Source organism: Pogonomyrmex barbatus, unplaced genomic scaffold (assembly GCF_055798465.1).
Source record: "Pogonomyrmex barbatus isolate J1 unplaced genomic scaffold, ASM5579846v1 scaffold17, whole genome shotgun sequence".
Classification (NCBI taxonomy): Eukaryota; Metazoa; Arthropoda; class Insecta; order Hymenoptera; family Formicidae; genus Pogonomyrmex; species Pogonomyrmex barbatus.
In genome coordinates this window covers 6075572-6099889 of record NW_028297113.1, presented here as the reverse complement: position 1 = coordinate 6099889, position 24318 = coordinate 6075572, and the positions used below count along the sequence as shown (strand labels likewise).

The 24318-nt window shown below is 32.9% G+C and overlaps 5 protein-coding genes across 6 annotated transcripts; 2 read left to right on the top strand and 3 right to left on the bottom strand.

Moving 5' to 3' along the window:
* The first annotated feature begins 401 nt into the window (after positions 1-401).
* Sas10 (UTP3 small subunit processome component Sas10) lies at positions 402-2758 on the top strand. The gene is made up of 4 exons (XM_011646700.2): positions 402-558; positions 879-1426; positions 1680-2329; positions 2414-2758. Exons 1-4 carry the CDS (start codon positions 542-544, stop codon positions 2501-2503), a joined length of 1305 nt encoding a protein of 434 aa, XP_011645002.2. The 5' UTR covers positions 402-541; the 3' UTR covers positions 2504-2758.
* A 171-nt stretch (positions 2759-2929) lies between these two features.
* Positions 2930-4099, bottom strand: LOC105432081 (10 kDa heat shock protein, mitochondrial). The gene is made up of 3 exons (XM_089074377.1): positions 3961-4099; positions 3376-3540; positions 2930-3290 (listed from the first exon to the last, which is right to left on the bottom strand). The coding sequence occupies exons 1-3, from the start codon at positions 3964-3966 to the stop codon at positions 3147-3149; spliced, it is 315 nt and encodes a 104-aa protein (XP_088930503.1). The 5' UTR covers positions 3967-4099; the 3' UTR covers positions 2930-3146.
* Positions 4100-6555: 2456 nt separating this feature from the next.
* LOC105432082 (heat shock protein 60A) lies at positions 6556-10149 on the top strand. Its single transcript, XM_011646702.3, has 5 exons — positions 6556-6723; positions 7259-7670; positions 7879-8465; positions 8674-8977; positions 9058-10149. Exons 2-5 carry the CDS (start codon positions 7259-7261, stop codon positions 9462-9464), a joined length of 1710 nt encoding a protein of 569 aa, XP_011645004.2. The 5' UTR covers positions 6556-6723; the 3' UTR covers positions 9465-10149.
* Positions 10150-10989: 840 nt separating this feature from the next.
* Positions 10990-13654, bottom strand: Dbp80 (putative ATP-dependent RNA helicase Dbp80). The gene is made up of 8 exons (XM_011646703.2): positions 13280-13654; positions 12751-12989; positions 12512-12604; positions 12208-12425; positions 11951-12128; positions 11633-11870; positions 11383-11545; positions 10990-11303 (listed from the first exon to the last, which is right to left on the bottom strand). Exons 1-8 carry the CDS (start codon positions 13340-13342, stop codon positions 11050-11052), a joined length of 1446 nt encoding a protein of 481 aa, XP_011645005.2. The 5' UTR covers positions 13343-13654; the 3' UTR covers positions 10990-11049.
* A 747-nt stretch (positions 13655-14401) lies between these two features.
* LOC105432084 (uncharacterized) lies at positions 14402-23983 on the bottom strand. 2 transcript variants are annotated; one of them, XM_011646705.3, is made up of 11 exons: positions 23851-23983; positions 23479-23578; positions 20201-20784; positions 19197-20074; positions 18947-19098; positions 18696-18869; positions 18319-18615; positions 18076-18235; positions 17825-17955; positions 16496-17089; positions 14402-15479 (listed from the first exon to the last, which is right to left on the bottom strand). In XM_011646705.3, exons 1-11 carry the CDS (start codon positions 23859-23861, stop codon positions 15303-15305), a joined length of 3258 nt encoding a protein of 1085 aa, XP_011645007.2. In that variant the 5' UTR covers positions 23862-23983; the 3' UTR covers positions 14402-15302. The 2 variants fall into 2 exon arrangements, with proteins under 2 accessions (XP_011645007.2, XP_088930501.1); XM_089074375.1 differs by lacking the exon at positions 23851-23983 and adding an exon at positions 23711-23751.
* Between the last annotated feature and the right edge of the window lie 335 nt (positions 23984-24318).

Here is a 24318-nt window from a genome sequence, read left to right as displayed (position 1 = left end):
CGTTTTAAATTTTATTAAATAAATGAATGAAAATATATGGTTTGCATAACTAAATCTGCGGGACAACGCATTTTTCTTCTTTTTTTGCGACACGTCTATACTGGTTATACTTTTAATAATCTGCTCTATATAAAATGTAAATCATTAAGGACCATTGCACATAAAAAAATTATAATCCGATTTTAAAACCGTAAACAACCAAACAATCGTAATTAAATACCTCCAAATAATTGTAATAATGTTAGAGACTATTTAATAATCGATTGATTGATCATTCGCGACTTTATAACAGAATCATTCGCGAATTGTAATTTTCACGCAATGCACCTTGCAATGACCTTAATCAAGCAGTGTAGAATAGTGTAGTGCAGTGTAGATGAGTGCGCCATCTCTAGGCTTTTTTTTGGAAAAGCAAGAGGTGCACAATTGGACAATCTACATCAATTTATATCTTTCTGTTTTTAAGGTTTATGGTTGCACATGTAGAAGTAACGTGGAAATTATTTATATTCCTTCGAAATATCCTGAAACACTTGCAAGAATGGTTCACAAAAAAAGGTAACGTTTAAAAAAATTGATTTATTAAATCGATAAAGATGAAATTGTAAAGATTGAAATAGTTAATAATAATAATAATAATAATTATTATTATTATTATATATATATATATATATATATATATATATACGAACAAAATTTAATATAACTGTAATGTAAAATAAAACATTGTTAATTTCATTTGAAAGAACAGTACAGATGAATAAATTATAAATCTATATTTTGAAAATTGTATGCTTTTTAAGATTTTAGTTTTTAATCGCCACTAACGTTTTTTTCTATGTTATTTTATGAATTAATTTTTTTATATTATGTGATAGAACAAAAAGGCTTCCCAATGAGGACATCGACGAAGATATGGAAGATGATATTGAGGATATAGATATAAATGCTGTAACAGACTCGGAAGAAGAATATACGGAAACTGAGAGAAAATTGCTAGAAAAGGTACGACAACAACGTGTTACTGAAGACTTTGATAGTGATGATGAAGTCTACAAACTGCAAGATGAAAGTGAAGATGATCAGCAAGATTCAATGGAATCTGACATTGAAGGAGCACAAGAGGATTATGATATGCCAAATGATAGAGCTTGGGGCAATAAGGCAAAAACTTTTTATTCATCAGATTTCAAATATACAGATTATGCATCGGCGCCTCAGAAGGACTTGGTCAATGCAGACATGGAAGAGGAAGAAGGAAAAAGGCTACATTTAAGATCGATGGGACAACATTTAACTCTTGATGGTTCAAATTTTAGTAAAAATAAAATATCTGAAGTCATAGAGGACAGCAAAATTGTTCAGGAAGATAATGAACTAGTATCTGATAAGGAATCTTTTATGATCATGATCGATACTTTTAAAGGTATAGCAATTATTGCCTTTTACATCTAATTTATTATTGGTTATAACAATTAGTGTCAATTTTTATAGTGATAATAAATGTATAATGTATTTTTCTATTTTTGACATACTCTTCAAAGTTCAAAAATCTATATATACGAACATACACTTTTTGGCTAAATGAAAATTATATTTTTTGTATGTTATTATATAATTATAAACAAATACTGTTAGAAATGTTTATCACATTAAATAAGTATTTTTTTTTATTACAGAATATATGACAGAGGCAAAGAATATTTTGGTACCTTTCCTCGAATTAGTAAAAAACGGAACATGTCCCGATTGTAGTGCAGTAACTTTCGTCAGAACCAAATATGAGATTATATTAAATTATTGTATAAATATTTCATTTTGTTTAATGCTGAGAGCCAAGGAATTACCAGTGAAGTCGCATCCGGTGATAAAGCGTTTGGAGCAGTACCATCAACTGCTTCATCAATTACAGTCGGAGCAGGGAAATTTGTTAGAGGAAATAACAGAGATATTGAAAGCAATGAAAGAAGGCAAACCTCTGTATAGCATATCAGATTCTCAAAAACAAATTAATGAAAAATCTCCAAGATCTACTAGTTTGATTAAAAAATTGGCGCATAAAAAAGAAATTATGGAACATTCACTATCCGATAGTTTGGATGAGGAAATGACTACAGATGAAGAGCTGGATATTGAAGAGAAGCATGATAACAAGATAATGATTGACGAGAAAGACAATAATACAAATGAAGAGATAGCCAAGAGACCAATAACATACCAAATATTAAAGAATAAAGGTCTCACGCCTTATCGCAAGAAGGAACTGCGCAATCCGCGAGTAAAACACAGAAATAAATATCGTAAAGCCAAGATTCGCAGGAAGGGTGCAGTAAGTATAAAGAATAAAGATCAAACTTTTATTGTTTTATATGAAGATATTTGGAATGTTTTACAAAAAAATTATTTTTTGTAGGTACGAGAAATAAGGAAGGAATTGACTCGCTATGCAGGAGAAATCTCAGGTATCAAAGCAGGTGTAAAGAAAGGCATTAAATTGAAGTGATAAATGAAAAAAAGGAATTTATCTTTATTGATCATATATGTGATCTGATGAATATCGTATATTCAATTGTGTATTCTAATTAAATATTAATTTCTTATTAATATATATTTAAAATTCATTATTCCTTATATATCATATACTTCTAAATCGTCTAAAAATTATTGACAAATCACTATTTCTGCGAATATAGATCAATCAATGTAACTTGCTTTTTATCTTTTTGTAATTCTAAGAATTAAAGTCTATGAACTGAGATTGTTAAATTGATTTATTATTGATAGAAATAATTAATAAGATTAGAATCCTTCTCTACCTTGAATATATTCCCTTTGAAAAAAATATTGGAATGCAATTGGATTTCCTTGCTTTCTGACAAAATCATCATTGATATTAAAATAATAAGTTATATAATGATAATAGCATAAATACAATAGATAAATGCTTTATTTTATCAGAAAATTGTATGTATAGTAAGAAACAATGGCATCTTAGCAGTAACAAATTCTTTGAAGAACTTAGGTCTTTTTAAAAGAACTTTAGATTGCATGTGAATCAATGTATACATGTTTTCGCTGTTCATGAAATTCTAGAACGATTTATAGCATTAACAAAACTGAAGAAAACGCAACTTAAATTCAACGAGTTAAACTTCTACTTTGGCTAATATATCCGATTCGCGGAACAAGTGGTATTCTTTGTTGTCCTCAAGCTCAACTTTTGTGCCACCATATTCGGGGAGTAATACAACATCTCCAATTTTAATACTTAAAGGCACATGTTCTCCTTTCTGATAAAAAAAAAATAATAATTATTAATAAATATTTTTGAATAGTTTTAAAAGAAAAATTGTAGAAATTGTTTTATGTACATACATCGTTCCTCGCTCCAGGACCTGTGGCTATAACAGTGCCTTGGAGAACTTTTGCTTGCGCTTTTTCTGGTAATACAATACCACCTTTCGTTTTCGTAATAGCTTCAGCCCTTTGTACGAGAACTCTATCAAAAAGAGGAATCAGCCTCTTCACAGCATTGGCAGCCTGAAAATATATAGACAGTTATTGACAATAATTAATCTGTACATTTCGACTTCAAATTTTAAGCTCAGTTGTGTCAAGAAGTTATAAACACATTTCAATCAATATAGATTAATTTTAATCTTGAATTAATTTATTCTTTTTTTAATTTTTTAGAATTAAAAAAATGATAAAAAATAAACTGAAATTAAGCAGAAATTAAAGTTAATTTGTATTGGTAAAAATGGAGATGATGATTAATCTATTAATCAAGTCTTTATTCATTAATTAATGACTAAATTCACAAAGTTCCATTAAATATATCTAACTTATACAATTAATCACTTCCACAAATACATATTTGACAGAGAAATTCAAAAGGATGACGATAAAAGTTGCTACAAACAAAACTTCTTTTGTGACAAAAGATTTAGCAAAAAATACCTGCATATTTAATTATTAAATTATTATACGAATAGCGAGAATAAAATCTCAATCGAGATACCGATTCCTTTCAATCTCTACAAATTCATAAACAAATGTGATTCGCGTCGAGGCGACTGGCGACAATGACGAGAAACGACAAAAATATTTCAGATTCGTTTTCGAAAGTCGTTATAGCATCGTTCTAAGCGTAGATAGAACATCGTCGCGTAGATACGAGGATCATTCGAGGGTTATCGAAAAATAAAGAAACGTGCTGACATGCAAATTTTTCCCGCGAGAGAGAAAAAGACAAAGAGAGGAATTCTCGCTGTCGTCTCTTTCTCACGTTGATCTACGGAGAACCATATCTCACCATAGTTGTAGATCTTCTTTCGCAATCACCGAATCGATCAAAATGCGAAACCGGCGGCGAACGCACGTTGTCGACGACTCGTGCACGTTGTGTAACCTAAACTGCGCTCGGATCGGACCGGACCGGCAAGCAACGAGACGGGGCAGTGCACGCGCGCGCGCGAACATCACGTTCTCGAAGCTTCCTTTCCGTGATGCTGCCCCTTCCTCCGACCTACCTCCGCTCTTCTTCCACAACGCGTATCATGTACATTGATCAGAGAAGGATCGCGAATGGTTACGTAAGAAACGCGACGCTTGCAAGGCGCACCATCGATCATAGAACAGATTTCTTTTTTCTACAATTTTAAGGAATTTTCATTTGATTTTGAGCAAGAAATCCCTTCGTTAATTTCTGATGGTTTTTCGCGAGACGATTCGAAAGGGACAGAAGGGAAAGAAGAAATTTTGATGTATTTTGCCAGACAATACAAAGTCCACAATTTTAAAAATGCTTAAAGATCTTTCCATATAATAAAATCGTGTTGTATATATTAATATATTCATTGCTATTAATGTAGATTAATTTCAATCTTTATCTCTAGTTCTAAAAATGGAAAAAAGATGAAAAGTGAGTTCAAAACTGAGAATAAAATTAATCTATGTTGCTAAAAATGAACATAGAAAATTTTAAGATCTAATTTTAGACTTTGAGTTTTCTGCAAGTTGATTTTCTGTACTTAAAGTCTATTTTATATCAATTTGAGAAATTTATAAAAAGAGCTGTAATTATGCAATCTATGCTTTCTATAGAAAAACGAGCAATGTCTGATTCTCCATAGAAATATTGATAGGCTGTAAGATAACTATTAATAGCATGAGATAAAAAAAGATAAGATTAAGTCATAGACATAATTTCTTATTAGGTGAATTAATATTTAAGGTGAGACATGTTCGAAGTTTGATGAAACCGAAAAATAAAATTTTAATACAGCAGTAAAGTAGTAAATCCATTTTAATGCAATAATAAAGTAGTAAATCTATAAATATAGCATCCATAATAAAATCAAACAATAAGAATTCTTTCCTCTGTCGAATTTGAATTTTTTTTTTGATGATGCAACATACAAAAACCATTATCTCTACGTTTGATGAGAGCAAAGGCATAATGCAAGATGCTTTCTTTCTAATATTTCCGATGTATATGTGAGGTTATTGATGCCTTATCACGCAAAGTTACACATATCAAACATATATACACATCTTTATCTTTATCTCAGGACATTAATCATTCCGCGTATACCCGTGGCATTGAAAACCAAATTGTCTCGCATTATGAATAAATCTAATTAAAATTGCAACTTTATTTTATCGTTTTTATAAATTTCCATGTAGAAGGATCATTGTATCTTATAACAGCGCGATAACTAACGAAGAAACATAAAAAAAATGACCGTTGTCGACCGGCCGATTGCATCACGCAGAATCGCCGTACTTTCTAGAACCTACGCCACGCGGATTCAGCTTCGTTGAATCTCTCGGCATATCGCAATATTAAAATCGAGAATTTTCGATTGAACTTTGAAAGAAAATAGCTCCTGCTAATATCCAGTACGATCAATTCTCACATATGATATCGGGTCAATTATCAATGTTTCATTATTCAGGATTAATCCATTACATTAAGGTTAAGTTCAATCGAATTGTTGATGGGCGAGGGGAGAAGTGGAAAGAATAGAAGATCACTCATTCAACGATAGACAGAGATATCCTTCCACCGTTTAGCTCTCGCCATGCGTAAGAAGTCACGTGACTAGCCAGACATACATGTACTTAGATATATTGATGTAGGAACTTTTGGAACCCGGATGTACATTTTCAATACCTTTTTATTTATATTAATGATGTATATCAATGAATAAAATTAAAATTTAGTTTAATATAAAATTGAATATTAGGTTAAAAATATATATGTATACACGTCTAATCTAAGGAAATCACATCAAAATAATAATTACTCATAAAATTAATATTATAAGTTTATTGTTTAAATTTTAACAGCCATGCGAATTCCCATAAATTTGTCGGTCTTTATATTATTAATTAATTTACTTATTAATCAATAACTTAAATCAGTTTATTAATTAATAAACCGGTGAATTAATAAACCGGAAACAACGATAGGAGGTTTGCGCCATGTATTTCGATGAAGTACGCACGCCATTGAGAATCGTTACCGCGCACGCGTGAAAAGATCCCCGTCTCCCGTCGCTACACCCATGTGATAGCGCACATTCTCGTCTCTTCGGAGCACTCGTCTTCTAATCGTGAGACAACGCTCGGTTCACGCCGTACCGATCTTCTATCTACTCAGCTTCCGATACTGATCATCGATCCGTTCCGTTGCGGAATCATCAAGGAGAATCGAAGGTGAGCCGACCACAAGCCACGAAATTGCACCACGTGCTTTTCTGGGAAGTTCGAGAAGGTTCGCTGGGGCGAGTTTTTAGCCGGCCGGGACATTCCTCGCACGCGAGCAATGGCGAAATATCTTCTCTCTTTCCTCTTTTATAAATAATTTGTGGAAGAGAGAGAAAGAGGAAAAAAGACAAATGCATGCGATTAGTCGAGCGATGATTTTCAGTTCCCGCGGGATCTCGTAAACGTTAACCTCCAATTGTCACACCACGCGAGACTTTACATAATCGCACTTCATTGCGAATAATCGGCTATTGTTTATTTCTGCCAATGTGGATTAACTTTAATCTTAATTTAATTTACTTTTTTAGTTCTTGAAATTAAAAAGAGATAAAAAGTTGATTAATTCGAACTGAAGTTAATTTATATTCATAGAAATTTCTATAAATAAAAAGTCATTATTATTATTTAAAAGAATTTTTTATGATTGAAAGGGTTTGCATCAGATGATTTAAAGTTGAAAGATTATTGTATATTTTTTTTACAGATGTATCGACTACCTATCATGTTAAGAGGAGCTGCCTTGCGCCAGTTGCAGGCGCGCAGTTATGCCAAAGATGTACGTTTTGGCGCGGAGGTTCGTGCCTTAATGTTGCAAGGCGTAGACATTTTGGCAGATGCCGTTGCTGTAACGATGGGTCCTAAAGGACGTAATGTTATATTAGAACAAAGCTGGGGAAGTCCAAAGATCACAAAGGATGGTGTGACAGTGGCAAAGGGTGTTGAGTTAAAGGACAAGTTTCAAAATATTGGAGCTAAATTAGTACAGAATGTAGCTAACAATACTAATGAAGAAGCTGGTGATGGCACTACAACTGCAACTATATTAGCCAGAGCAATAGCCAAAGAAGGATTTGAAAAGATTAGCAAAGGTGCCAATCCTATAGAAATTAGAAGAGGTATGTTTTTGATATATCACATTAATGTATATGAACGGTGTTTGTCTTATATTTCAGTCTTAGGAAACCTTGAACTTTGACCTAAGATATAAAAAACTATTTACATTACCGACAATATTTTTTATGAAATATGATTCACTGATTTATTGAGAATATTTTTATAACGAGTGCTCCGAAATAACATTTAGGAGTCTGTGGTCTTTTGTAGGTGTAATGTTAGCAGTAGAGAAAGTTAAAGATGAATTGAAGACTCTAAGTAAACCTGTTACGACACCCGAAGAAATTGCTCAAGTAGCGACGATATCAGCTAATGGCGACAAAGCGATTGGCAACTTGATCTCGGACGCTATGAAGAAAGTTGGAAAAGAAGGTGTGATTACCGTGAAGGATGGCAAAACACTTGACGACGAGTTGGAGGTCATAGAAGGAATGAAATTCGACAGGGGCTATATTTCTCCATACTTCATCAACTCTAGTAAAGGAACCAAGGTCGAATTCCAAGACGCGCTCATTCTTTTTAGCGAGAAGAAAATCTCTTCCGTTCAGAGCATTATACCCGCTTTGGAACTGGCAAATTCGCAACGCAAACCTCTTGTCATAATTGCTGAGGATGTAGACGGCGAAGCCTTGTCAACCCTTGTTGTCAATCGTTTGAAAATTGGGTTGCAAGTGGCCGCAGTTAAAGCTCCCGGTTTTGGTGATAATAGAAAAGCAACTCTTCAGGATATGGCGATATCTACCGGTGGTATTGTGTTCGGCGACGATGCCAATCTCATCAAATTAGAAGATGTTCAGGTAAAAATATCTATGCATTAGAGTCTTGATTAATAAATTATCTTTACATTACGTAAAAAAAAGTTTGATCTTGATTATGTTTAAAACTTATAATCTTTAATAGGACACGATTACAATGGAAAATTTTTTTATTTAATATATGATATAGTAAAAGCCGAAAGTTAAATCTAAATATATAATATTAATTAAATATAATCTTCTTTTGCAGGCAAGTGACTTGGGTCAAGTAGGAGAAGTCATCATTACGAAAGACGATACTCTCATCTTAAAGGGTAAAGGAAAGAAAGCTGATATCGACAGAAGAGCCGATCAGATCAGAAATCAAATCGAAAACACCACATCCGATTATGAGAAAGAGAAGCTGCAGGAACGTTTAGCTAGATTAGCATCCGGTGTTGCTGTCCTGCGAGTTGGTGGAAGCAGCGAAGTAGAAGTTAACGAAAAGAAAGACCGTGTGCACGATGCGCTCAACGCCACTCGTGCTGCCGTTGAAGAAGGAATCGTTCCCGGAGGTGAATATAATTAATCTCTAACTTGTCCCGACGTAGCACACAAACGTAATGTTAAACGTAATGTTATTGGTTTCTTACAGGTGGCACCGCACTGTTGAGGTGCATACCAGTATTGCGACAGCTGAAAGCTGTGAACGGCGATCAGGAGACTGGAATCAAGATCGTAGCGAATGCTTTGCGTATACCATGTCTGCAAATCGCGCAGAATGCCGGCGTCGACGCTAGCGTTGTAGTAGCTAAAGTAAGCGAAGGCAAGCTCGGCTATGATGCCTTGAATGATGAGTACGTCGATATGATCGAGAAGGGCATCATCGATCCCACGAAGGTAGTGCGTACAGCACTTGTAGACGCCGCAGGTGTGGCCTCGCTCCTGACGACGGCGGAAGCAGTCGTCACCGAATTGCCCAAAGAGGAACAGCCACCGATGGGCGGTATGGGTGGCATGGGCGGCATGGGTGGCATGGGTGGCATGGGTGGCATGATGTAAAGATAGAAATTTAAGACAAAGACTGAAGAAGAGACAGTCCGTGCTGCAATCTTGCTCGAAACGCGATTACACCGTGCAACGTTGTTCAAATAGTTCTGAACATTGGTTCCGTTCGAACGGAATGAAGGAAATATCCGTACGGTCTCGTACAATTTGTACTTTGAAACATTACAGGCGATAAGATATGAAACCATTGTTACGAAGCGCTGTTTCACACATTTATTTTATTCTACGAATCTGTAATATTGTTATGAATACAATTCGCGTTAGTTTTATTTCATTTAATAAACATAAAATATAGTGCATTTCCAAAGGTTTCAAATGGCATTTAATGTAAAAATAATTATGTGAAACGAACTTGTTAACGAGTGTATACAGAAGATGGAATTATGATAAACAATTCAATAACTTTTAAATAAAATTTCAATAATTCTATCCATCGTTATATATCTCATATTCCATATTTACGATTGTTTCACAAATCCAGATGCAAAAATGAACAGCTTTTGTGTTCAACGCTTATATTTTATACAAAAAAAAATTTTCTAGTTATAGTAACTCACAAAAGACGCAAATGTAAAAATGAATGTATGCTTTAATTATGGAAGGTTAATTATTTAGACTTTCATAATTTTGTAATGTTAAATTTATTTTCTGTCTGAATAAATGTATGTTTAAATTACAATTGATCTCTCCATGCCGTACTTATAATATTACAAACTATATTATGCCAATGAATAAATAATTAAAAAGGTTGATAAGTACAGAGAGAAAAGTTTTATTTAGAATAGGATATAAATATATATATATATATATATATATATATATATATATTATTACATTACTTTTAATTATATTCCTTTTCTTAAACAATGGAACGTAAGTTAATGACGATATAAATATATCAAGATACAATTTGTCACCATCTCTTAATTTTATACGAAATTTCGTGATCATCTCAAATATCTATTGACATTTATATTTTCAGAATATTATGCTTATGGAATTTTAAACTATTATTATTTTCTGAAATCATAAACATTCAAGAAGATATTTAGGTTGATCATATGCGTGATTACTTGAGACGACAGGTATAATGAAAAAATATTCTTATCATATTCATGCTTTTCCATATTATCCCATATTAGTATATGAAATATTTTTGTTTAAATTTTGAAGTAAGTCAATGCGTAAATTATTTTAGTGTCAAGGAGAACGTTGTAACGTTATATAAACAAAAAAATAAACATTCCATTAATTTTTCTTCGGTAAGCAGATTGGAGTTTTTAATGATGCCAAATAGATCAGTATATTTTATATGTATGTATATTTAGCACATACAATATAAAAACAATTTCAATCATGTCTAATTGCCTTGTTTTGATCCAATGAATTATATAAAATATAGCCAGACAAATAGAGAAAGAGAGGAGTACAAGACAAAAGAAAAGCAGTTTCCTAGTGTAGTCACATCGTCACATGGTTGGAAAAGAAATATTTCATATTCAAAATACAAAGAGAGAAGTCCCCTTTAAAAAACATTATATTAAAGCCTAGGTACATCCTTAATAAAAAGCATAATATCTTAAGCTCCGATTTTTTCAATTTCATCCGCATCCTCCGCGTCGAGGTAATGGATTTTCTTGCCAAAATGTCTCTCTATATCTTTGCACAATTGCATCGCATGCGGCGAGTCGATCAAATTGATGGCAATTCCTGACTTGCCAAATCGCCCCGTTCTTCCGATTCTATGCAGGTATGTCTCACAATCAGCTTGTCGCTTTTGGTCCATCGGCAGATCGAAATTGACTACTATCGTCACCTGTTCCACATCAATGCCTACCACAAATATTATATATTACCATATATTATATGAATCATATATACATACTATATATTGAAATTTATTTGTATCTACCTCTAGCTAAAACATTCGTAGTGATAAGAACTTTTTCAAGCCCTGCTCTAAATCTGTCCAATACAGAAATCCTCTGTTCCACTGTCAAGTCACCAGACAATATTGCTACCGCGTGCCCATCTTTCGACATTTTTTCTGCCAACCAACTAGCTGTCTTCTTTGTCTGAAAAATAAAATGACATTACATATCATTATACATGAGTAGCTGCTTGTAGAATATAATAAACAATTAATATACATTCGATCTTACATGACAAAAGATAATCGCCTGTCCGATAGTAATCACGCCGTAGATATTAGTGATAGCTGTATATTTTTCGTCTATATTTTCGCATTTGATATAATATTGTTTAATATTATCTAAACTCTCTTCTTCTCTTAATAACCGTATTATTAGTGGATTACTGACTATAATCTCTGCAAAGTTCATCACTTCAGGCTCATACGTCGCAGAGAAGAACATCATTTGACATGTACGTGGCAGTAATCTATAATATGAAATAAATATACCTTAAATATTTCATGAAAGATTTAACCAATTAAATATTAAACATTTTTGAAAAATTACTTGTGGATACGAATACATTGATCTTGATGACCCTGTGTAGCAATCATAACGTCTGCTTCGTCCAACACAAATACAGATATCTTGCTTAAATCAAAGAATTTGAATTTTTGCCCCCAATCTAACACTTTACCTGGAGTTCCTATAATAATATGTTCCGTGATCTTTGATCCACGGCTTACTAAAACAATTAAAGTAACATTAATTTTAGAGAATCTATTCTAATGGAATTTTTAAAAGTACGTAAGAAAATACATTACTTTCTTCTCCTCTTACAGCGTACTTTATTTTTATCTCGGGACAGAAGCGCGACATCTTTGCTGCTACTTCACCGGTTTGAATTGCTAGTTCATAAGTTGGTGATAAACAAAGTACTTGTGGATATTCCTTTGTTACATCTACTCGACTCAACATGGCGAGAACGAATGCAGCTGTTTTACCCGTACCAGATTGAGACTGTGCAATCATATTCTGTGGTCTAAAAAAATTTTTGCATGCAAATAAAATGAATTTGCATAAAAAAGTCAAGGAAACCAGAAGCAATTGATGCCAATTGATGCTTACGGATCGGCAAGTAGAGTAGGTAAAGCAGTTTCTTGAATTCTTGATGGTGCGTTAAATCCCATAGCATAAACTCCTTTTAATAAGGCAGGTTTGCTATAAGATAAAATAAGAAAAAATATTTATAATTTGTAATTAATAGGTATATGTATAAATGTAACACTGAATTAGTAGCAAATATAACAAATTCAGAAAATTTATTTTACAATATTAAAAATTAATAATACTATAATATTACTTACAGATGAAGTGCGTCAAAAGTTTTGACGCTAAATAATGGAGAATTTGGGTCCTTTCTTTGAACCTCTATATCTTTCGTCGTTTCCACTAATCCTTTCCTTATAATTTTTTGTAAGAGTGATTTCTCCGCTGGTGAGATTTGCTCCTCAGATGTATCATCATCACTCTTAGGATCTCCATCTTTAATGGACGGAGCAGGTATGGATGTTTGCTTTGGTTTATCCAAGTTCAAATCTGTCACCTGTATACATATATATAAAACATATAATAAGTGACTGCATTAATTTGACATCAGTGGTTCACAGATCATCTAATTTCTTTGAAGATAGAAATGCAAATGAAAACAAGAAACAAATCAGCCATACGAGAGCAGAATTATCATTCATATGGAAAATAATAAAAAAACAAAACGTCATGGATCTAAATGCGAACTGACAGTGATATCTTGGGAGTAATTAAGATCATGAAATGAGTATTGTAAACATCAAAAGGTTCGCGCTCACACGTGTCCGAGAAACAGTCCCGTCTTACCTTTGATACCAATTTGTCTTGTTCATCGGTGTATTGTCCCCAATCGACTTTAGTTGAAGCCATATCCGTTGACTTCCCGGTCGGTGCTCGTGACGGGGGAACAGTGTCTCAGATCGGTTTTCGGACTAAACTTGGAAATTTCAAATATATATCTGCCGTCCGTTGTACCGTTCTACAAACTTACTCATACGTGTTATAAACAGGTGTACGTTGCTATCGATTGGGAATATTCGAGAAAATTCACGAATATTTCACGTTATTCCGAGGTGAAAACCGAGGTTGACCGAGGTTATCGGTAACGCGAAAAACCGCACGCGACGCGAAGAATGAACTGACGAGATTGAAAAATGGAAGCTAGCGTGCTTAAATTTGTCCGCGTTATCAGCACTTTCTGCACTCACGTTTCTCATTCTATCTTTCTTCGATGCCCGCTTCCTCCCATATACGTCCATATATGTCCGTTTCATTTTAGATGCAAAAATACTAGGAGGACAAGCAACGCGAACATAAGGATTGTTCTTTTCGACTGAATTTCTCGTGTGGTTCATCTTTCTTCCTTTTCTTTTCACGTTGGAGAGAAAAAGAGAAAAGATGAACGGTAGAAATTCACCTGAAACGAACAGACTTATAATTATGAAATAGATTAAACCCGGAGCGGGCGTATACGACAAATTTTTAAACGTATTGATTGGCTCAAAGTTTTTTTTTTTATTTTAGCATATTAGAATTGAGTAGCCACTTCCATTTTCTGGCACTGCCGATAAAATCCCATTTTGATATGCGTCCGTATTAATCCCACAATTCGCAGCTACTTGATTCCAATATGTTAAAATGATGCTGGGGGTTGCTAATGTACGAGGGTTTCGATCCACGAAAAAAGTTGAGACGACAGATCTCAGGCTTCTCTTTGACCTAATTGATTATTCTCTCTTTAAATGCTTCTTAGATTTAAAAGCCAGTTGCAATTTTTTATTTAAATTTAAAAACTCAGAATTTGTATTATTAATTCATTATTTCACCAATACTTATATTAATCATCGTCTGCATAAATCATATTGTCTAAGAAACGAAATACTGGTAGTAAAAGATGAAGGCAAGAAAAAACTTGTATTATTTGAAAAATATATTAACATTTTTTTTATTATTGTATATGGAACAAGAAACTATTCGCGATAAAATGAATCGTGCAAAGCCACGCACAAATTTAATTGTGCAATTTTTATTATTAAAATTTTATTTTAATAATAAGATATTAACATTTTCTATTAAAACATACACATACGTTAAAGAAAATGTGTTGTAAATTTAATAAAATAGATGCAACATAAGAAACCAATATCCTAAAAGTAAATTTATATAATTTTTTATACTAGATATATTATTATTGGCTATGTGTTATTCCGATGTATTAAAATATTTTATTTAATAAGCATATTTTTTTTTACTTAAATATAATAAAAATGTTCATTCTACATCAATTTAATATTCTTCCATGATCTCAATAGAATGGAATTTTATTTCCGCTCAAAGAACATATTTTATTACCATTATAATAATCTACATACAATTATTGCCCTCTTGTTATATTGGCATATTGTTGCGAATTTATTTTATATGTAAATTATTACATATTATACGAAATATACAACTTCTCGTCATATGTACAGATGAATCCATAAATAATCAATCACATATTCAATATATGTCTGAATGTTTCGAAAATTATCATTTATATCATTTGTTGCATTGGAAACTGAATCTTCTATAATTTACAAATTTCTGCAGGTATATATTTTAGGGAATGTATATATATGTATATATCATGATTATATGTACATATATAATCATGATATATATATATATATATATATATATGTATATATGTATATATATATATTTTTTTTTATATCTCTGTTAAGTAGGTTTGCTAAACCAAACGAAAGAGATATTCAGAAATCATGATTTATATCGAATTAACATTAAAGATATACTGAGGATGTCTCGAGATTCTTTTCTCTCCTCTTTAAGATTTCTTCGCGATTGCTGTGACCGCTTTATTCCCGGGTGTGCTTTGCGGCACAAGACGAACAGTTATCAGCGATAGATCGAGCATTTTACGCTGGTATTTCTTGTGAAACACCATAGCGGCGGATTGCGTCTTAAACACAATGGTCGCATTACCCTCGCCCATACGTATGCTCTATAACACGAAGAATAGAAAAAACACTGGTTATTAAATTATCGAGTATAAACCATTTATTTAAAATAAGCATAAAGCAAAAGAAAACACGCAGTAATTTTTAGCCTGATTCTTGAATATTTGTCTACGCTATTTATATTTTCAAAATAAAAACAATCACAATGAGTTTTGTAGGATTCGTGCATGTTTTCATTACACTGGCTTCAAATCTATATTATAATAGACGTTTACATGCTTTGTTACATTTCCAAAGCTCCTAAGTTACATTCTACATGTAAGCAAGGAAGAAATAATACTGGAAAGTATATAAACCATATATATAAATAAAATTTGATTTCGAATATATTGAATATCATGTAATGTAACAATGTAATGTATAATGATTTATCATAATATCCATAAAATCATAAAAAAATTTTGTTCCAAATAATTATATTCCAATATTTATCTATTATAAATATTATAACAATCTTTCTCAAATAAAATAAAGAAAATTATTACCCAACTCGATATAAGACAAATACTTCACGTAATAAAAAAATATGTATTATAAAAAATAACTGACATTCTTATTTCTTATTTCTCTAATTATAATATATATCTTTGGAATGATGTAATTATAACACGCATCTTTGGAGTTAATAATAGCAAAATTAAAAACTAAGGAACAATACCTTAAATGTAATATATGATAAATACATAAAGTAACAATTTTTAATACTTTAGTCATTTTTAAGTAAATTATGTAATGGAATAATGCATTTGATACTTTGCATCTTTGATATTTAAATTTCTCTGTTTTGAATAAGACCAAATAAAACAGTTTTATATAAAAAATGTATATGTATATAGAATGCATGTAGAATGTATACAAAAATAAACTCTATGACATAAATCTGAACGCAATTATTTTTCATAATCTTAATGATAAAGAAAATATATGAATGTGCGTATAATAAAAGTGAGAGGGATTAATAGAAGTGCCAGGTGAAACGTTTTCATGTAAATATAGTCACCTCAATGGTTCCGATGGCTTGACACATACGTCTGATTTGGGCTTCAGACGTGCTCGCGGCCAAATTTTCTAATTTAACCGTATTTGTCTTTATCTCAGGTGATTTTTTCACTTGAACCGCAGACTTCTGCAGGACGATTCGCTGGGGATTTTGCTGTGTATTCGTGACTTTCTGACTTTGAGCAGTTGCACTATCATTAATTACAGTTTTCTGCAGACCACCCGGTATTTTATGCGCTATCACTCTCTGAGTTACAGATTTCGGTCCGGCAATCGCAGGTTTTTGTAATGTATTACCCTGATTTTGCAAAATCTTTTGAGTCTGTACAACTTGTGTGTTAGACACTTTCTGCTGCAATCCTGGATTCTTCTGCAGATTGGAGACAGTTTTTTGTATCGTAGTAGCAACTTTCTGTAGAGGCTTTTGTATCACGACTCTTCGTACACCAGATTGTTGTACCACTTGTCTTGTCTGAACAGTATCACTGGCTTGATTAGTCATGTGTCCAGAATTAGGTTTTGGACCAGTCGTGTCTGATAAATCATTGGTTTGTATTGTTCTGATAATTCGCACGTTAGATGATCTATCTGACACCTACAACAAAAACATGTCATTTTAGAGAAAAATAAAATTATGGAAAATAATTACATTTAATTACATTAAAAAAAAATGTTAATGATATCTTAAAACTAGTTTTAATTTCAGGAATTCTATGTCTCCTAATATAAAAACAAACAATAAGTTTAGAAATTTGACAAACTTTGAACTTTAAAATTTATTAATACATATCTCAGATGAAGGAAATAAAAGAAACATAATTTAATGAAAAAGTATTTTATTGAAACATAAGGAAAATGTACAATTTCTAATTCTTCGTATAAAGAATGACGTGATATTTAAAATGTATATAGTTCATTGCAATGGTAAAAATGGAATTCTTTTCTACTAATCTTCAATGAATATAATTTTGTTCAATCTAAATAATCGATCTATTCACTTTTTACATGTATGTAAGTACATCTATAATTTATATAACACTTTGTAAAATGCATTAAAAATACTATTATTGACTCACATATATCTCTGTTATTTAATTTAACTTATATAGAAATAAAAATTTGTAAAAAATTTTTTTATACATCTTTTTACGTGTATTATAGGTACACGCGCATATACACATACATATGCACAAGAAAAAGAAGAGATACATATTGTACAATTGACATCTCATCTTATTGTTCATTATTAAGAAATCAATAAAGAAATCAAATATACAAAGATTGAAAAATATAATATATATATACATATATGATACATTTAATGATGTACCTCTGTACTCTGTGTATTAATAGGACGATTGCGTCCTTTCGCAACACCAGGGCGAGTTTTAATTGTGCTGTCATTTACAAATCCCATCAACGTTGATACAGGTTTTGTTTCTTGCTGTATATTTTCGTTTGCTAAAAAATTTCAGTCACATTGTTATAAATCAATAGCGAATGAGGAAACACGCTACAACATTTATATATAACAACATTTATATATTACACGACAGATATAGAAATAATGATTTAATTTACCTGTTACAGCATTCGAATCGGTCTTTGCATCCTCATTTTGTTTCTCTATCGCGGCCATTTTACGTCTATTCTCCTTCTCGCGCAACAATTTTTCCCGAAGACGTTTTTGTTCTTCCATTTTCTTGCGATATTCCTGCATTTCCGGATCATTATCTTCATCCTGAGATTATAGTTTTACGATACACACGTTTAGAATCATTTGCTCTTCAAAAGATACTATTCGTAGGAAAATGAAAATCTTACCTTATCAGCTGTGATTTCACCTACTGTATCCACTCTTCGCACCTCTTGAAGATTTCTGTTGGGCGGTTTATTACGTTTTGGACTCAATTCCCGAGGTCCTTTATCCGAGGATTCAGAAGTCCTCTTTTGAGATGGCCTGTTTGCTCCACGAGACGTAACATTTATCGGTCTAGATTTTTGATCATAAGAATCGCCGCGATACATACTCGGTGGCGATCTATTTCTCTGCACATGATCATTCCTTGTTCGTAAAGGCAAATCTCTATCCCGATAATTTTGGTGAGATCCTCTATGATCCTGACATCATGATAAAACAATAATAAGCATTGAAAATAAACAAGATAATACAATTATTACTTAAAAATTACAATATGTACCTCTGTATAATTGTTTCTTTGATCCCATTGGCTCTCCGATTTATATTTGTTATCATTATAGCTACTTTCTCGGGAATAACTGCTATCCGAGGGATAATGCTTGGTCGGGCTCATATTTTGAGACCTTTGTGGTCTATTTTCTTGCCACACATCAGAAAAATATGCATATGGATCCTGTGATAAAATTAAATAACTTGCAATTTACTTATTCATTATTTTTTCGCTTCACTATGTTACACTATGTTACTTACATCACTTTTATTTTGCTGATAACTCTGTTGATACTGCGACGAACCTTGCTGATTATAAGATCCTTGACTTTGATAGGATGAAGGTGGTTGTGAAAATTGTCCGCTGTGAGAAACTTGCGGTTGACCTTGATTAGAATCCCAGACAAGTCGAGCTGGATACATTTGTAAAAGACGAACATTATTGAAGATGTTAATCGATTAAACAATCAAATTTAATATAGAATTAATTATATTCGTTAAAGGAGCTCACCATCATTCGCGGGTTGGACAGTGCCTCTGAAATGAGGATTGATTAAAATTTTGTGGCCTGGAGGCAAAGACACACCGTGTGACACGTTAGACGCCGACTGTTGTGGTACCGGCTGAATCGTATTATTAAATTGGTTATTGGGTACTTGATCAGGATGGTAACCAGCCCTCGCATCAAATACACTCCGATTCTCGAATTGCGGCTCTTGAAACGGTGGCAGTCTGTTCTGTTCGAAGGGTGGCTGACTAGGCATTTGTACGTTTGGCGGCAAATTCTGCATGGGCGGACCCTGGGAGGGTTGCTGTCGTGGGAATCCCTGTATAGGTGGCATCAGTAGATTTCCCCCTGGTGGCAGCAAATTTGGCGGATTCCCAGGCAGTAGCACGTTCGGATTACCGAGAAGTGACCCACCGCCCGGATTTCCTTGCAACAAGGGCCCTTGATTACCCTGCATTGGCCGGTTCTCCTGCATGATGCCACCTGGATTTTGGAATGGCGGTTGCATCGGCGAGTGATATGGCGGCTGATTGGGTGGGCAATTATAGTTAGGTCCCTGCATGGATCCCGCCGGTAAGGAACCTCTGGGCCCGTACTCGAGTAACCTCGAACCGATCGGCCGCGGTCCCAAAGGGCCCTGGAACTGTCCGGGATTGAACTGCGGCCTATTCTCCGCGAATTGGGCCGGCGGCCCTTGCATCGGACCATTCGGGCCGAAGGGCTGTTGAAAAGGTTGTTGTGGATTAGCTTGTTGGTACATTATCTGCTGATTTTGTACGTTACTTGGTACAGCGAGAAGACACGGTGGTCTGGTCTCTATTAGCGGCGGTCTGCATACAAGTGGCTGATTATCAAAGTTATTCGGCCGTACCGTACCAAACCTACAAAGATGAAAAGCACTGTCTTAAAACGGGGGAGGGAAAAAAAAAAACATATATATAAACTATTTTTCTCTAATATTCCATTGTGAAAGAGTTACTAATTTATTGTTAAAATTTAAATATTACCTTGGATTAAAGTTTCCGGTATTTTGTACGTTAAATCTTCCTCCTCTGATTCCTCTTGTTCCGCGACCTCGTCCTCTTCCTCGAAATGGCATCCTAGATGGTTCAGACGTGACGACGTTCTCCAAGGTATCCGGGATATCATTGTTCATCTTCGGAGAAATCATCGTACGCTCGTTTTGAAATCTGTTCCGTCTTTCCCTCGCCTCCTCGCAATCGTCGTCCTCCATCCCTTGCCCGTTGCCGACGTAAACGTTCTTCTGCACGTTTTTCTGCAATTTCTCGCGCAGATCACCCTTGGCGATGTTATTAGAAACATTAACGTTATTGGATTCCAAGTTTCGATTTGACTGAGGCAACGCCTCGTGCTCGTTCGCGTACTCAGCATTCTCGTCTTGCTCGTAATACGACGTCGACTGTGCCTCCGGGTGTTCTCCATCCTTATAGAAATCGTTATCATTACGTTTATCAGTATTGCCTCTACTAAACTCTATATTTTCGTCCTCGCCATCTAAGTCGTCGAGCGCGTCCGTGACTCCTAAGTCCAGTACATCATCTGTTTCCTCTTCTCCCTTATAGCTATTCTGCTGCTCGGGGAATCAAATTGCCAGATATTTGTAATACAAATACAAAACTTATCCATATATAATGTAGTTATAATCTACATATCATTAACATATCTAAGATTGTGCGTATGTGGAATATCCTCCGTTCTGTGTGAGAAACATAAACGTGTCGGTACATGTATATACATTCGCACAAGTCCAAATTCTGTCAAATGCGTGTACGATCCTTTCGACACATAGGAAACGTAATGTTCAACCTCCGTCTTCTTAAAGATTTTCCGTCTGTTTGCTATCACACTTATCGATAAAGCATGCTCTTATCTCTGATGACGAATAATAATAAAGCATATCTTACAAACGAATCTAGTTGATGATCGCGACGAGTCCGAGTACACAGGGAGAAACGTGAATGTACGAGATATTTTGTCGAGGAAGAAAAAAAATTCATAATGTATATGATAAATAATGTGTTAATGTATAATAATCGAATGTGAATGAACGATTTCTGATTTCATATGATTTGAATATGGTATATTTGCATAACAAAATCTCGCTTCTGCTTTAGGGAAGAAAATTTACATATCAGTGCAATACAACATAATTCATTTTAGTTCAATACACAATGATTTTACAACAAAATTTACGAATAGTACAAAATTTGCAAATGCATTTACCTTTTCAAAATTTTACTGTGTGTAAGATTCATAATACATTCATAGGACTCCATTATAATATAAATAAATCAGAGGTATAAACAATTTTTCATTACACTCAATCAGTATCAATTTCGAAATATGTATTAGCAAGAATGTATAATTTTGATTAACGTGAGAAAATTCAAGTTGCAATGAAATCAGAATATATCTTATTGCACATTGATATAACTGATGATTTTTTGCAACACCTGATCTTTATCAGATTTTTATCAGATGAGCTAAGGATGCTTAATACTAAAAAACGTGATGTACAATTACGCATGAAAATCAATATATGAATGTGGTAAATTATTACAACCACAATCAACTCTTGTTCGAAATCGAGAAGACAAAATTCATAGGATGACAAAACATCGGAATGGCTTAATGTAAAAATCCACATTATAAAGTGTTCTGTAGAAGTAAGTATATTTAATATAGCTATTTATTTTCTTAACTACAAATATTTTTGTTATTAATTTCTGAAATTTATATAAAAATAATTTATTCTCAAAAGATTTAACATTATAAAATACCAATGCTTTATATAAATAACAAATTGAGAAGAATTTGTCTTTTTATATGCAATTATATATTTTATATTGTTTCTCACATTAAACCACTCAAAGTAATAACTTTTTCAATGAGTAAAGTGAGAAATATAATAACAGAAATGTACAATTAGCAGAATATTAAATTACATATTACCATTACCAGTTGTCATTTGTTTAGAATTATGAACATTGTGGACTTTTTCATTTATCATCGATATCGCTTTATGTTGGTTCTTAACTTATAAAACTTATAATCGCATTTATACAACAGGTAAAATAAATACATGTAGCATTGATATTTTCAAATAAATATGTTTAATATTTGTCTAAATACACACAAATTCTTTGGTATTCATATGTTATGTTATTGCACTATTTAGAAACATTTTATAATAAATATTACTAATTATAAGCAAATGTAAGCAAATATATTTAATAGAAAAATATATTATCTTTGATCTTAAACCAAAATTTCAAAATAAAACATAACAAAACAATTTCCATTTCAAAAATTCTTTTTTAAAAAATAATTTCTTCAGTGGCCACTGTATTCTTTCTACCTGTATAATTTTATAGCTATCCTTTAACACAAATTACATGCTTACACCAAGCATACAATTCTCATATTGCAATGACAATTTTCACCAACATTTACATTTGAATGTAAAAATAAAAATAGTTCGCATTGAATTGTCAATCTTAATTCAGGTATTAATTTTAATTATTCCTGCCCATCTTATATTCATGTATAAAATATGTATTTTCATATGAAAAATATTCATTCATAACTATTGATAAAATTCAATTTCAATATGAAAAAATTATGTAGCATATGTGAATACATCTACATATGTTAAATGAAATATAATAGATGCACGCATTTTGAAATTTCTATGAAGTAGGATATCTGAATCAAATTTTTTTCCCTAATATAGTCAACAATTCCTTAATACAAATAATATTACATCTATATTGCGGTTTCTTTCATGCGTTTTTATGGAAATAAAACACACACACACATATACATACACACACATACACGCACATATATATATATATACATATATATATGTATAATATATATAAAAATTACAAATATCAATATATCATTGTTTAAAATTAAAGAAATTTACATTACATTATTTTATAACATTGATTGATATATTATTCTCTAATTTCGTTTCCTGGAATCTCTTCCAAAGAACATCCAAGTATTTTTAATGAAAGACAGAAATATAATTACTTTTAAACTTTACTTTGCACTGCTTCTTAATTATCGATGAATAATGATTAATTATAAAAACTATTTTAGATATAAATTAACACACAAAAACAAGAGATCTAAAAATGAGATAATTTCTAAATTATCATTGTACAAAAGAAAAGCATAATTGAGATTGCCAAATATATCAAATGAGTGTAAGATTTCATCCGGTTGAAAAATAATGGGCAAACAATATGCTTACCCTTTCTAATTCATAGTCATCTGCTAGGAGAGCTTCCTCCTCGTCATTACCAAGATCGTATTCCTCATCTCCGAGATCTTCGTCCAGTAAAGTATCATCACTACGAAAAAAACGAAATTTTCTTTTTTTATTTTCACGAAAAAGCATGATTCCGAGCTTTGACGGGAGGAGAAGCCTCTGGCACCTAAGTGACAACATATACGTCATTGTTCGAGGCGTTCGCGATCCTAACCTGTTCATTTCGAACGGGAACGCCATCAGGGCAATTCGAGGCGATCACTTCCTACGACAGTCTTAACGGAAAACTACGCGAGAGAAAAGGGGCGAGAAATAGCCACGTGATTTTCGGAAATACGAAATAAAAGTACTTACTGCTCTGACATTATTAATTACAACTTTTCGTGAGACAGAACAAAGCCGAGGAGCACCGAAGAGTTCGAATCGAGATGTAGCAAGGCAGCTGATAGATCAACGCAAAGCGTAAATCTAAGGGCCTCTGCGCATAGAACGCGTCAACGAATATAAAATTCCTGTACACAGGTGCGTCACGCTAGGGAATAACGCGTCGACCAATGAACAAGTTGACGCGCCTTATATATAGGTGCCGTCATTGGTCAACGCGTTAAGCAGTATCAGACTAGAGATTGAGATTAAATTGAAATTTAACCAATTAGAAAAAAGAAAACCAATTTTAAGTTTAGTGAACTTTGTTCGAATTGGTCAAATTTTAATCTCAATCTCTAGTCTGAGAACGGTTTTATGGCTTTCTCAAGAGGTCAATCATGTAACTTTACGTGAAATTTTTCACTTTTCATTTTTCACTTTTTATTTTTCATTTTT